The 15,249-nt window shown below is 47.7% G+C and overlaps 1 protein-coding gene across 2 annotated transcripts in view; it reads right to left on the bottom strand.

Annotated features, from left to right (window-relative positions):
• LOC135809058 (serine-rich adhesin for platelets-like) overlaps positions 1-15,249 on the bottom strand; it is a 45,481-nt gene that overhangs the window by 12,526 nt on the left and 17,706 nt on the right. For both annotated transcript variants that reach the window (XM_065322317.1, XM_065322316.1), the window contains exons 13-19: positions 14,048-14,092; positions 13,026-13,173; positions 12,217-12,348; positions 11,232-11,296; positions 2,808-2,945; positions 2,278-2,369; positions 964-1,080 (exon numbers count right to left, since the gene is read on the bottom strand). In XM_065322317.1, the coding sequence (XP_065178389.1) occupies positions 964-1,080; positions 2,278-2,369; positions 2,808-2,945; positions 11,232-11,296; positions 12,217-12,348; positions 13,026-13,173; positions 14,048-14,092 (737 nt within the window). The remainder of the gene's footprint in view (positions 1-963; positions 1,081-2,277; positions 2,370-2,807; positions 2,946-11,231; positions 11,297-12,216; positions 12,349-13,025; positions 13,174-14,047; positions 14,093-15,249) is intronic.

The raw sequence follows: 15,249 nt of genomic DNA, 5'->3' as shown, positions 1-15,249 counted from the left end.
CCCAATCAAAACGGGCTCCGAACATTGGCCATTTTGTACCCAAATAGATGGCGTGGTTACCTGGCTGCCCGCTGTAAAGTCATCATACCTGCATAAGGTAGACTGCGCGGTATAAACGGTCGATTGGGAATATCTGACGAACCACAGCCTCCTCGGACAAAGACCATTCAACTCAGCGCCCCAAACTCTACAGAGCCTGATAGTTTCAATCTCACTGGACTTCCCCGTTAACTGTTTTGCCCTCAACACAAGGCACTCTTTCCAGTCCGGAGATTCCACAACCTGCCGGTATACTGTAGATAACCCCGTAGTGGACAACTCCACATACCGCTATACCGCTATGCCGCTATGCCGCTATGCCGCTATGCCGCTATGCCGCTATACCGCTATGCCGCTATACCGCTATACCGCTATGCCGCTATACCGCTATGCCGCTATACCGCTATACCGCTATGCCGCTATACCGCTATACCGCTATACCGCTATGCAGGCTTGTCATGGCAAAACTCACATGCCTAGTCTATATTCACTGCGAGTACATGTATGTTTCGTACAACAGCGTTCAGTTTGTGTTCAGTCTGAATCCTCCGGAGATTTCGTCCACTTTCACGGAGTGATATTTCAACACTACATTGCTTATTGAAACAAGCTGCACGTGCACAGTAACACCACTACACCATGTCATGTGTGTTTGTCATGTGTTTGTCATGTGTGTTTGTCATGTGTTTGTCATGTGTGTTTGTCATGTGTGTTTGTCATGTGTGTTTGTCACGTGTGTTTGTCACGTGTGTTTGTCATGTGTGTTTATACTTGTCGGTGATGGGTCTCACAGCAAAGCCATGAAGAGTTGCAAACTCTCAGGCGAATATACCTTGGCTAGTAGTGGTAGTAGTCATATTAAATTTTAATACGTGTAAGTTTACAAGCTACCTGTAAATGTACTTCAAGAGATGGAAAGATTACCTCTTGAGCTGCAGAAGAAGAACCGGAGGTAAGCGAGAAACTGTGATGCTCTTCACAGCCTCTTGCTTACTCTCACAATGTGGGCAGTCAAACGGGTCCGAGCCACCCAGCTGCTCGCTGAAGCACACAACACAAAAGAACAAGACAAAACACTACTGAAATGACAAGCGACATCGCTTCCCGGATGGTGAGCCAATTAAATTATGGTGAAAAAGGAGAAGGACAAAATGTTACGAGTTATGACTCCCCCCCCGTGGAGCGTAGCTCGTGCTCTTCTTCGTGGCGCTTTCCTTCCCTTCTTGGACCTTTCCGAACCTGAGCCTTCCAAGTTGGAAGGTTGTTGGTTTTCGCTTTGCAGAAGTGTAGGAGCTAGGTGTCAGGTCGCCGAATGTCTCAGTACTCCTTGTCGGTTTTGCGCCATTTTGTCGCACTTGCTGACTGTATAAGATCTGGTTACGTTAGTGGATAGTTAGTCATAACTGGTAACATGTTGTCCTCCTTTTTTCAACATCGCTTCCGTTTGTGTTTCGTTAGTGCTTCTGCTATGGTCAGTAGCATGGGCAAATGGCAAGAAAGTCATTGGAAAGGTGGTCTGGTGGTCTAGCCACAGACTGGCCAGTGCATTACTGCACTACTGCCTACTGCCTACTCCTCCATAGAGACACTAGAGCACCTTAGACACCATACCACTGTGAACTCATGGTGCAGCATGTAATGCAAAACACTCTACTTGAGCATGCAGTTGTTTCAGTGCACGTGGCCATGCTTATCATCGACAAGACGACACAGCTGCAGTTTTCTGCCAAGACTGTTGCCATTCACACACTAGAGTGCTGTCATCCATAAACAGTATAAATATTAACAACAAATGAACAGTCCGCGTGAAACTCAGTCAGAAAGAAATATCCATATCCGTAGGCACCCCTTTCAGAATCATGCTAAGATAAATGTGCAGGTGCAGCTTCTAAAGCGGCGGGGAGGTGAGTCGATCAGATCAGGCCCTCAACACAGTTGTCCAAGACCGAAAATTAGTAAATTACATTCACTGCATCTATGTGACCCCCACGCCTCGCCACGAGTTCACATTGAACTATGGGTTGCAACTCGGATAGAAAATCCTTCCTTTTCCAAGCAAGCAACATGGTACGCTCTGTTTCTCAGTCATGATCTTAGACCAGTGCGTTATGCCTGCCTGCAGGACACTATACACTATATGCATCCAGGTAGGGGGACGTAGGGCACGGGTTTTAGGGCCACGAGGACGCAGGGGTACAGGGGTATAAGCCGTGATAACAATAAAGTTAAGAGACCTACATTTTGATGAAGTCTTCCAAGCACTGTGACAGGGGTATGAAATCATTGTCCCTATAATCCGCTATACTCGCATCATTCATGATCAGTTCCAGCTGGGTAAGCACAAGCACACAAACAAGGCAATACCAACAAACACTACGTTACGCGGATCAACATACTGTAAAGTGAGAAACTTTCGCTAGAGATTAAATTTCGCTATTTTCGCGACCATCACACATTCGCGAATATAAATCGCCGCAAACCTCTCCATACATTGATTGTAGACAGTACAAGGTCCGACTGAAGAGATAGAATCGCAAACGTTTCTCATCGTGAACCAGCCCGATTTATGAAAACGCTAAATTTGCACGCCGCGAAAGTTTGTCACTTTACAGTACTCCATGGCGTATCCTTCTTGCAGCATACATTCACACTCAAAGTCTCTCTCTCTCTCTCACTCTCTCTCTCTCTCAGTACTCCACCGACTACCACCGGTAGAAGTAGAACTTATTATGAAAAGCAGCGGCAGCATGAACACTAAAGAAGCTTACCCCATCAATACACTGTTGGTGTAGTGAGATATTGAAAGTGACAGCCAACACATCGGATGAGCGTAACTGTACAATACCAGTGCGTGGTACAACACATCCTGGACATGTGAACGGAGAGCAGTAGCTGCATTTCGATGTCTGAACACACACAACACACAGAAGCAAAGCAGCCATGAGCAAGTTTCAAACAAGGCACATCACGCGACACATCCTTACATAAACAATAGCTTTCCAGTGCAAACATGCCCTGAGGAATCACAGCTTGTCACCTGTCCAAGAAGACCACTACAACCAGGACCAAGGGATGTAACGTCCAGTCAAGTGACCCTGGACAAGGAGAGCACCTGTACAAGGGGACTACATTTGCAAGGTGTGTTGAGCGCTGGGCCGGGCCGCTGGCCTTACACTAGTTTCACAGTCACACTACACTAGTACATTTCCCCAGGTCGCAGTCACACTACACCAGTACATTTCCCCAGGTCGCAGTCACACTACACTAGTACATTTCCCCAGGCCGTAGTCACACTACACTAGTACATTTCCCCAGGTCGCAGTCACACTACACTAGTACATTTCCCCAGGCTGCAGTCACACTACACTAGTACATTTCCCCAGGTCGCAGTCACACTACACTAGTACATTTCCCCAGGCTGCAGTCACACTACACTAGTACATTTCCCCAGGCTGCAGTCACACTACACTAGTACATTTCCCCAGGTCGCAGTCACACTACACTAGTACATTTCCCCAGGTCGCAGTCACACTACACTAGTACATTTCCCCAGGTCGTAGTCACACTACACTAGTACATTTCCCCAGGTCGCAGTCACACTACACTAGTACATTTCCCCAGGTCGCAGTCACACTACACTAGTACATTTCCCCAGGTCGCAGTCACACTACACTGGTACATTTCCCCAGGTCGCAGTCACACTACACTAGTACATTTCCCCAGGTCGCAGTCACACTACACTAGTACATTTCCCCAGGTCGCAGTCACACTACACTAGTACATTTCCCCAGGTCGCAGTCACACTACACTAGTACATTTCCCCAGGTCGCAGTCACACTACACTAGTACATTTCCCCAGGCCGCAGTCACACTACACTAGTACATTTCCCCAGGTCGCAGTCACACTACACTAGTATATTTCCCCAGGCTGCAGTCACACTACACTAGTACATTTCCCCAGGCTGCAGTCACACTACACTAGTACATTTCCCCAGGTCTCAGTCACACTACACTAGTACATTTCCCCAGGCTGCAGTCAGACTACACTAGTACATTTCCCCAGGCCGTAGTCACACTACACTACTACATTTCCCCAGGTCGCAGTCACACTACACTAGTACATTTCCCCCGGCTGCAGTCACACTACACTAGTACATTTCCCCAGGCCGTAGTCACACTACACTAGTACATTTCCCCAGGTCGCAGTCACACTGCACTGGTACATTTCCCCAGTTCGCAGTCACACTACACTAGTACATTTCCCCAGGTCGCAGTCACACTACACTAGTACATTTCCCCAGGTCGCAGTCACACTACACTAGTACATTTCCCCAGGCCGTAGTCACACTACACTAGTACATTTCCCCAGGCTGCAGTCACACTACACTAGTACATTTCCCCAGGTCGCAGTCACACTACACTAGTACATTTCCCCAGGCCGTAGTCACACTACACTAGTACATTTCCCCAGGCCGTAGTCACACTACACTAGTACATTTCCCCAGGTCGCAGTCACACTACACTAGTACATTTCCCCAGGTCGTAGTCACACTACACTAGTACATTTCCCCAGGCTGCAGTCACACTACACTAGTACATTTCCCCAGGTCGCAGTCACACTACACTAGTACATTTCCCCAGGTCGCAGTCACACTACACTAGTACATTTCCCCAGGCTGCAGTCACACTACACTAGTATATTTCCCCAGGTCGCAGTCACACTACACTAGTACATTTCCCCAGGTCGCAGTCACACTACACTAGTACATTTCCCCAGGTCGCAGTCACACTGCACTAGTACATTTCCCCAGGTGGCAGTCACACTACACTAGTACATTTCCCCAGGCTGCAGTCACACTACACTACAGTCCGTTTCAAAAAGATTTACAATCCTGGCGATCGCCCGCGGAGTTTGGCGTCTTACCGTATGAGCACTCGAGCGCTGCTTGGAAAAACTCACTGTGAACTCGAAGAAATATTCCGCGCGAAAGCAGGAAAAATGACAACTCACTCACGTTGATACAGTCATGTACGTCTATCGTCTGGTTTACAACAAACGAGTTCTTCCTCGTATCGATAATGGAGTCAGAGAGGACATGTCGAAACGAAAGTGTTGTAAATATTGACGAGCGCGGCATGGGTCCCAATTCGTTTTGTGACCAAAATAGTTTCTTTGAGCTGCGATGCAATTTACTCACCGTGTGATGCAAAACGACATCGACACGGACTCATTCCCAAGGCCATGACTTGGCAAAGCTATCCGTGTGACTTCGACGACATTTTGAGAAAAGCAGACGCTTGTGAACGCTGATAGAAGACGGCGTTGACTGCTAAATTCAAATAAATTGGCGATCTTGAAATACTAGAATAAATCTCAAAAAGCTACAGCGCGATGATTTCCATTATTCACTCACACCATTGCAGTGTTGTGGGTGTGTTCACATGGCGTGAGCCAGTCAAGTGTCAGTCAGTTCGGCAGGAAGCGCGAGCTCCAACAACAACAACAAGTCGTTTGGTGCAGCCATCTTCTTTGTCTCGTACCAGCTTGATCACCAAAACAATGAAGAAAAAAGTTTGACTTGTTGACTTATTGAGGATAGGTTGGGATTTGAACTCACAACTTCATGGTCAGCAGACAGCATTCATAACCACAAGCGCAAAAAGGAAAGGATAAATCGTGGGTTTTGATAAAAAATCGATACTGGCTTCCTGGGCAAATTGTAAACCATGGGAAAAGGCCGGAAACCTGGCCGAAATTCTAACTCCTTAACTGCTGATCCAATTGTTCCGAAACCTTCACAGCACAATTTGCCGTGTCCTAACAAGCCATTCTATGTACTTTGTTGTCCAAATTTCTCTTATCTTCATACTTTTTAAGACCCAAACCTGATTGTAAATCTTTTTGAAACAGACTATAGTACATTTCCCCAGGCTGCAGTCACACTACACTAGTACATTTCCCCAGGCTGCAGTCACACTACACTAGTACATTTCCCCAGGTCGCAGTCACACTACACTAGTACATTTCCCCAGGTCGCAGTCACACTACACTAGTACATTTCCCCAGGTCGCAGTCACACTACACTAGTGCATTTCCCCAGGCTGCAGTCACACTACACTAGTACATTTCCCCAGGCCGTAGTCACACTACACTAGTACATTTCCCCAGGCTGCAGTCACACTACACCAGTACATTTCCCCAGGTCGCAGTCACACTACACTAGTACATTTCCCCAGGTCGCAGTCACACTACACTAGTACATTTCCCCAGGTCGCAGTCACACTACACTAGTACATTTCCCCAGGTCGCAGTCACACTACACTAGTACATTTCCCCAGGTCGCAGTCACACTACACTAGTACATTTCCCCAGGTCGCAATCACACTACACTAGTACATTTCCCCAGGCTGCAGTCACACTACACTTGTACATTTCCCCAGGCTGCAGTCACACTACACTAGTACATTTCCCCAGGCCGTAGTCACACTACACTAGTACATTTCCCCAGGTCGCAGTCACACTACACTAGTACATTTCCCCAGGTCGCAGTCACACTACACTAGTACATTTCCCCAGGTCGCAGTCACACTACACTAGTACATTTCCCCAGGCTGCAGTTACACTACACTAGTACATTTCCCCAGGTCGCAGTCACACTACACTAGTACATTTCCCCAGGCTGCAGTCACACTACACTAGTACATTTCCCCAGGCCGTAGTCACACTACACTAGTACATTTCCCCAGGCTGCAGTCACACTACACTAGTACATTTCCCCAGGTCGCAGTCACACTACACTAGTACATTTCCCCAGGCCGTAGTCACACTACACTAGTACATTTCCCCAGGTCGCAGTCACACTACACTAGTACATTTCCCCAGGCTGCAGTTACACTACACTAGTACATTTCCCCAGGCTGCAGTCACACTACACTAGTACATTTCCCCAGGCTGCAGTCACACTACACTAGTACATTTCCCCAGGCTGCAGTCACACTACACTAGTACATTTCCCCAGGCCGTAGTCACACTACACTAGTACATTTCCCCAGGTCGCAGTCACACTACACTAGTACATTTCCCCAGGCCGTAGTCACACTACACTAGTACATTTCCCCAGGTCGCAGTCACACTACACTAGTACATTTCCCCAGGTCGCAGTCACACTACACTAGTACATTTCCCCAGGCTGCAGTCACACTACACTAGTACATTTCCCCAGGCCGTAGTCACACTACACTAGTACATTTCCCCAGGCTGCAGTCACACTACACTAGTACATTTCCCCAGGTCGCAGTCACACTACACTAGTACATTTCCCCAGGCCGTAGTCACACTACACTAGTACATTTCCCCAGGCTGCAGTTACACTACACTAGTACATTTCCCCAGGCTGCAGTCACACTACACTAGTACATTTCCCCAGGTCGCAGTCACACTACACTAGTACATGTCCCCAGGCTGCAGTCACACTACACTAGTACATTTCCCCAGGCCGTAGTCACACTACACTAGTACATTTCCCCAGGCTGCAGTCACACTACACTAGTACATTTCCCCAGGTCGCAGTCACACTACACTAGTACATTTCCCCAGGCCGTAGTCACACTACACTAGTACATTTCCCCAGGTCGCAGTCACACTACACTAGTACATTTCCCCAGGCTGCAGTCACACTACACTAGTACATTTCCCCAGGCTGCAGTCACACTACACTAGTACATTTCCCCAGGCTGCAGTTACACTACACTAGTACATTTCCCCAGGCTGCAGTCACACTACACTAGTACATTTCCCCAGGCCGTAGTCACACTACACTAGTACATTTCCCCAGGCCGTAGTCACACTACACTAGTACATTTCCCCAGGCCGTAGTCACACTACACTAGTACATTTCCCCAGGTCGCAGTCACACTACACTAGTACATTTCCCCAGGTCGCAGTCACACTACACTAGTACATTTCCCCAGGCTGCAGTCACACTACACTAGTACATTTCCCCAGGTCGCAGTCACACTACACTAGTACATTTCCCCAGGCTGCAGTCACACTACACTAGTACATTTCCCCAGGCTGCAGTCACACTACACTAGTACATTTCCCCAGGCTGCAGTCACACTACACTAGTACATTTCCCCAGGCTGCAGTCACACTACACTAGTACATTTCCCCAGGCTGCAGTCACACTACACTACTACATTTCCCCAGGTCGCAGTCACACTACACTAGTACATTTCCCCAGGCCGTAGTCACACTACACTAGTACATTTCCCCAGGTCGCAGTCACACTACACTAGTACATTTCCCCAGGCTGCAGTCACACTACACTAGTACATTTCCCCAGGTCGCAGTCACACTACACTAGTACATTTCCCCAGGCCGTAGTCACACTACACTAGTACATTTCCCCAGGCCGCAGTCACACTACACTAGTACATTTCCCCAGGTCGCAGTCACACTACACTAGTACATTTCCCCAGGCCGTAGTCACACTACACTAGTACATTTCCCCAGGTCGCAGTCACACTACACTAGTACATTTCCCCAGGTCGCAGTCACACTACACTAGTACATTTCCCCAGGTCGCAGTCACACTACACTAGTACATTTCCCCAGGTCGCAGTCACACTACACTAGTACATTTCCCCAGGTCGCAGTCACACTGCACTAGTACATTTCCCCAGGCCGTAGTCACACTACACTAGTACATTTCCCCAGGCTGCAGTCACACTACACTAGTACATTTCCCCAGGTCGCAGTCACACTACACTAGTACATTTCCCCAGGTCGCAGTCACACTACACTAGTACATTTCCCCAGGTCGCAGTCACACTACACTAGTACATTTCCCCAGGTCGCAGTCACACTACACTAGTACATTTCCCCAGGTCGCAGTCACACTACAGTAGTACATTTCCCCAGGTCGCAGTCACACTACACTAGTACATTTCCCCAGGTCGCAGTCACACTACACTAGTATATTTCCCCAGGTCGCAGTCACACTACACTAGTACATTTCCCCAGGTCGCAGTCACACTACACTAGTACATTTCCCCAGGCTGCAGTCACACTACACTAGTACATTTCCCCAGGTCGCAGTCACACTACAGTAGTACATTTCCCCAGGTCGCAGTCACACTACACTAGTACATTTCCCCAGGTCGCAGTCACACGACACTAGTGCATTTCCCCAGGTCGCAGTCACACTACACTAGTACATTTCCCCAGGTCGCAGTCACACTACACTAGTATATTTCCCCAGGTCGCAGTCACACTACACTAGTGCATTTCCCCAGGTCGCAGTCACACTACACTAGTACATTTCCCCAGGTCGCAGTCACACTACACTAGTATATTTCCCCAGGTCGCAGTCACACTACACTAGTACATTTCCCCAGGTCGCAGTCACACTACAGTAGTACATTTCCCCAGGTCGCAGTCACACTACACTAGTACATTTCCCCAGGTCGCAGTCACACTACACTAGTACATTTCCCCAGGCCGTAGTCACACTACACTAGTACATTTCCCCAGGTCGCAGTCACACTACACTAGTACATTTCCCCAGGCTGCAGTCACACTACACTAGTACATTTCCCCAGGCTGCAGTCACACTACACTAGTACATTTCCCCAGGTCGCAGTCACACTACACTAGTACATTTCCCCAGGCTGCAGTCACACTACACTAGTACATTTCCCCAGGTCGCAGTCACACTACACTAGTACATTTCCCCAGGCTGCAGTTACACTACACTAGTACATTTCCCCAGGCTGCAGTCACACTACACTAGTACATTTCCCCAGGCCGTAGTCACACTACACTAGTACATTTCCCCAGGCTGCAGTCACACTACACTAGTACATTTCCCCAGGCTGCAGTTACACTACACTAGTACATTTCCCCAGGCTGCAGTCACACTACACTAGTACATTTCCCCAGGCCGTAGTCACACTACACTAGTACATTTCCCCAGGCCGTAGTCACACTACACTAGTACATTTCCCCAGGTCGCAGTCACACTACACTAGTACATTTCCCCAGGTCGCAGTCACACTACACTAGTACATTTCCCCAGGTCGCAGTCACACTACACTAGTACATTTCCCCAGGCTGCAGTCACACTACACTAGTACATTTCCCCAGGTCGCAGTCACACTACACTAGTACATTTCCCCAGGCTGCAGTCACACTACACTAGTACATTTCCCCAGGCTGCAGTCACACTACACTAGTGCATTTCCCCAGGTCGCAGTCACACTACACTAGTACATTTCCCCAGGTCGCAGTCACACTACACTAGTGCATTTCCCCAGGTCGCAGTCACACTACACTAGTACATTTCCCCAGGTCGCAGTCACACTACACTAGTATATTTCCCCAGGTCGCAGTCACACTACACTAGTACATTTCCCCAGGTCGCAGTCACACTACAGTAGTACATTTCCCCAGGTCGCAGTCACACTACACTAGTACATTTCCCCAGGCCGTAGTCACACTACACTAGTACATTTCCCCAGGCTGCAGTCACACTACACTAGTACATTTCCCCAGGCCGTAGTCACACTACACTAGTACATTTCCCCAGGCTGCAGTCACACTACACTAGTACATTTCCCCAGGCTGCAGTCACACTACAGTAGTACATTTCCCCAGGTCGCAGTCACACTACAGTAGTACATTTCCCCAGGTCGCAGTCACACTACACTAGTACATTTCCCCAGGCCGTAGTCACACTACACTAGTATATTTCCCCAGGCTGCAGTTACACTACACTAGTACATTTCCCCAGGCCGTAGTCACACTACACTAGTACATTTCCCCAGGTCGCAGTCACACTGCATGAGCTTCTGGATCACCAGCTGAAATGTTTTGCATGCGTTCAGCTGACTGTCTGGTCACACTGCATTCTAAAGTCAGGTGAATAGAGTCCAAGCGACAACAGATGTGGGTTTTGGGGGTGAAAGACGCTCAGTGGAAAAGGGAGAGAATTCATCCGCTGCCATAGAAAAAGCAGAACTTGTCCGCTTGTTTTTGGCTGAAAGGCTGAAAATTCCGCAGTGTGACAGCAGCCTAAGAGGTGTCACACTCAGTGACTCAGTGACCGACATGTGCATGTATTGTTTCAGGTAGCAGTAGCCATACAAAATAGCTGGAATAACAGAAAGAGTGGTGATAATTTTTTACTTACTATTGGGTCCACAACGGAGAGAACGAATTGACCAGACTGTATAGCATTCCTGGACTTCAAGGCAGCTGCACAAACAATACATGCACATTTTCAAGCACGCGTGCACACGCATACATCCACACGCACACAGTCACACGCACATACATACACACGCACACACGCACATACATACACACACACACGTGCACGCACACACGTGCACGCACACACGTGCACGCACACACGTGCACGCACACACATGCACACACACAAGTGCACACACACACACACACACACACACATGTGCACACACACACATGTAAACATACAAACGTACACACACACGCACTCTCTCACACACACACACACATGTGCACAACCCACACACACACATCCACGCAGACACACGGGGATGCATTTATATGGACATAGAACAACGAAAAGGTGGGCATCGAGTCACAGTCAAAGATTGTCACATCGCCTAGTACAAACCCGCCATGACCATCACCAGTAACCCAACACCAAAACTTCATTGCAGTCAATATGTTTGACCAGTATGAAATACGCTCATGGTCTTGGCCAAGTTCAATGTTTGTCCAGTCCGCCCAGGCTTCCACAAGGCACACAACATGTTCTGTATGGGCTATTTGTTGGGATACAATGAACTGCGCACTACACCGTTGTTATTCACATTTCACTCTGATGATGGAACAGGCCCAAAACATCTGCTACTTCAGTAGACAGTAGTTATTCGCAGTGAAAGAAGACACCATCTTTGGAGTTCAAGTGGAGAAGTGAAGAGTTCTACATGTGTTACGTGTAAGTGGCTGCGTTGAATTGTACGGACAATTAGAAAAGGCTACAATCAAGTCAACAATATCCCCCTGCACTAACATGAACCCTAACATGCGCAAAGGCTTGCCCAAAAGTCACATGTAGTCATGCATGCACGTGGACATTCAATCAAGATATCAGCAGTTAGGACTGCTCTTGTAGAAGCCAGTACCTGTTGAGAGAGACAGCGACGATCCAGAACAAGTTGTGGGCAAAGAGCAGGCATGATCCAGCCTGTCACGTACAATGCTATACAACTCAGCTGCATCACAATGGTTGGGTACATTGATCAGGAATAGGACACCTAAGAAGAACAGACACAATCACAAGAATGACAAGAATCACAAGAATCACCTACAAGCAGTAACACAGAATTCTACACAAGGCGCCAGTCCAATCAGAACGCCATATTCGGTTTCTTCGCCAACCAGTGCAAATCCGGTGCAATCTCAATACAATAGAGAAGTTAGTGAGACGTTTTCCTGATTTCCACTGCAATGTCAGCACCAAAATCTCATATTCCAACACAATCATAGTGCAGCTAAAGTTCGAATCCGTCCATATGCGAAACCTCTCTGATAGCATCTGCGCAGTATGCAGTACCCTCGTGTTCGTAGTCAAGCAGCAGTAGGAGTATCAGCATCAGCACCAGCGGCGACAGCAGCAGCAGCAGCAGCAGCAGCAGGCTCATTAAAAGTGAATCCGGAGTACATGTAAGTGCCATGCAGGCACACAACACTCATTGACCATTCATTGACAACTCATTGACCATTCACTGACCATTCACTGACAACTCACTGACAACTCACTGACAATGGCAGGCTAAAAGTGCAACAAACCTACGTACACTAAAATGACATAGTGCACGAGAGGTAGTGCTATAGCAGCTGCAGTCAGCATAGCCGCTATACTACACTAGTATTGAAAGCCGAAACACTGGTGTAGCAAATAGTGCCAAATACAGGCTACTTTAGTACTTACACGGCGATGAAAACTGGTTGAGAAGCATTTCATTCGGGTGTGTGCGATGACGGATAGCAACTGGTAGTTGAATGTTGAATGCTACAGGAGTCTTGTTCTGCCATCTTGGCACATAATCTTCGGCCATGTTAGCTGATGCTTGACAAACCTAGTACATTACACATACGTCATTGAACCACACACACACATGCACGCAAGCACGCGTGCGCCCACACGCAAGCACGCGTGCGCACACACACACACACACACACACACACACCTAACTTGGCCCACATGCGTGTGCAAACTGCAATGCAGGAACACGTGTACCCGCGCAGGATAGGAGAGTTGTATGTGTGTACGTCCTCACTCTATGAATCCGGAGGAAACAGTGAACACATGCGGCAAATTCGTAGTGCACAACTGTGGATATACAATGTAGATATGTACTTACATGTCACTCATAGATAAGTACACGTCTCTAATAATAATACATGCCGGAATGATGTGATGGGCATTACTGGGGTACAGGTACCAGGGTCCACCTTACTTCGTTTTTCCTACCCGTTTGTCATCTTTGTGTCTTTCTACACTGTTTCTTACCATGGTTGGATGTATTTACAGCCTTACACTTACAGTATCATTATCACGATTTGTTTGCCACCCACGTAAGGCAATCAATCTTTCCAGAAACAATAAATGTACAGGTCTCCAATACCAATACAGTCTCCTATAGTAGTACAGGTCTGACCACCTTTGAAAAAATAAAAGTACTGTACATTTATTGGGGAAAATACGGTACGCAAGTCAAAGAAATACCCAAAGAGACCACACATTAAGTAAAAACATGTGCAGCAGGGCAACAGTCCAACAGGCTACAGAACACGTTCAGGTGACGTATTGTGTGTTTCCCCAGTGAGTACCCTACAACCCATGCATTGCCAGTACATGTACAGCTGTACATATCTTGCTTCAGCAGACAAAAGCATTGTCTCGCTATTCAGAAAGGGATGAGTGACATGCTGCACAGATTTAAAACTTACATGACAATGGAACACACGAGTGTCGCTGGGTCGGTTTTTTGCATCCTACAAGACGACAAAATCAAGCCATGAAAGTGTTAGCAAAAGGCTTGAATATTCATTGACAACACACAAGATCGCACACGTGCACACATTCACGCAATCACACACACACATGCACGCACTCACACACACACACTCACACACACACACACACACACACACACACACACACACACACACACACACACACACACACACACACACACACACACACACACACACTTGTTGTTGCTCACTGCCAAAACTGGTCATGTGGGTCTCCCCGGGAGAGGGGAGAGAGACTCAAAAGGAATCTTGGAAAGATGACTCAATAGGCCTTATGCACATTGTACAGATGCACGAAATCCCGTATAATCTTGTAGAATCCCGTAGACCCGGTTGGGTGTTGAATGTGCAGGACCCTATTGTGTTTACTGCTATTTCCACTATGAAATGGGCCATGAAGGCATTTCATACGAAATCTTTTTCCGGCAGAGATCTAGCTAGTCGTTAGTTCAATCCCAAAGTGAAGAAGGCTTGAAAAGTGATCGTTTGCCATGAATTGTGAGGCTAAATGGGTCAAACGCGCATATAGCACACAATGAACACCCAACCGGGTATGTACACACCTACGGCCATAGTACAGAACTTCGTACATCTGTACAATGTGCATAAGGACTATTGGTTATTGAACCGCCCAACGGCCGACACCCCCTGAAATCCCCAAAACTCTGGATGGACTTGAAAATGATCCCACTTATGGACTCACCACACCTCAGTAAGTGGGTGAGGACAAGGTGCAGAAAAAGGATTGACGGCATCAGGGTATCCGTCCAGGGATCCAACTGCAGTTACCCCTGCCCCCCAGTGTAATCACACGCACGCACGCACGCACGCACGCACACACACACACACACACACACACATGTCATCAAAGGCGTAGGCCCACCCAATCTTGATTCTGCCACATTGATTTTCTTTCGCATACTGGTACTAGTAATTTGATTTTAAACAGTGCCGGGCATGTCGTTACTAGCTACTTCACTACAGAGACAGCATACCCCGGGGAAAGCAACTCAGGACAGGACACATAACAATGCTCTTTTTCAACAAACTACAATTTTCATAGATTATAGGCATGGAAACAAGTGCTCCTCATCCTGATCATCCTGATCATCATC

This window comes from Sycon ciliatum, chromosome 2 (assembly GCF_964019385.1).
Source record: "Sycon ciliatum chromosome 2, ocSycCili1.1, whole genome shotgun sequence".
Classification (NCBI taxonomy): domain Eukaryota; kingdom Metazoa; phylum Porifera; class Calcarea; order Leucosolenida; family Sycettidae; genus Sycon; species Sycon ciliatum.
This window is presented reverse-complemented; position numbering and strand designations above follow the sequence as displayed.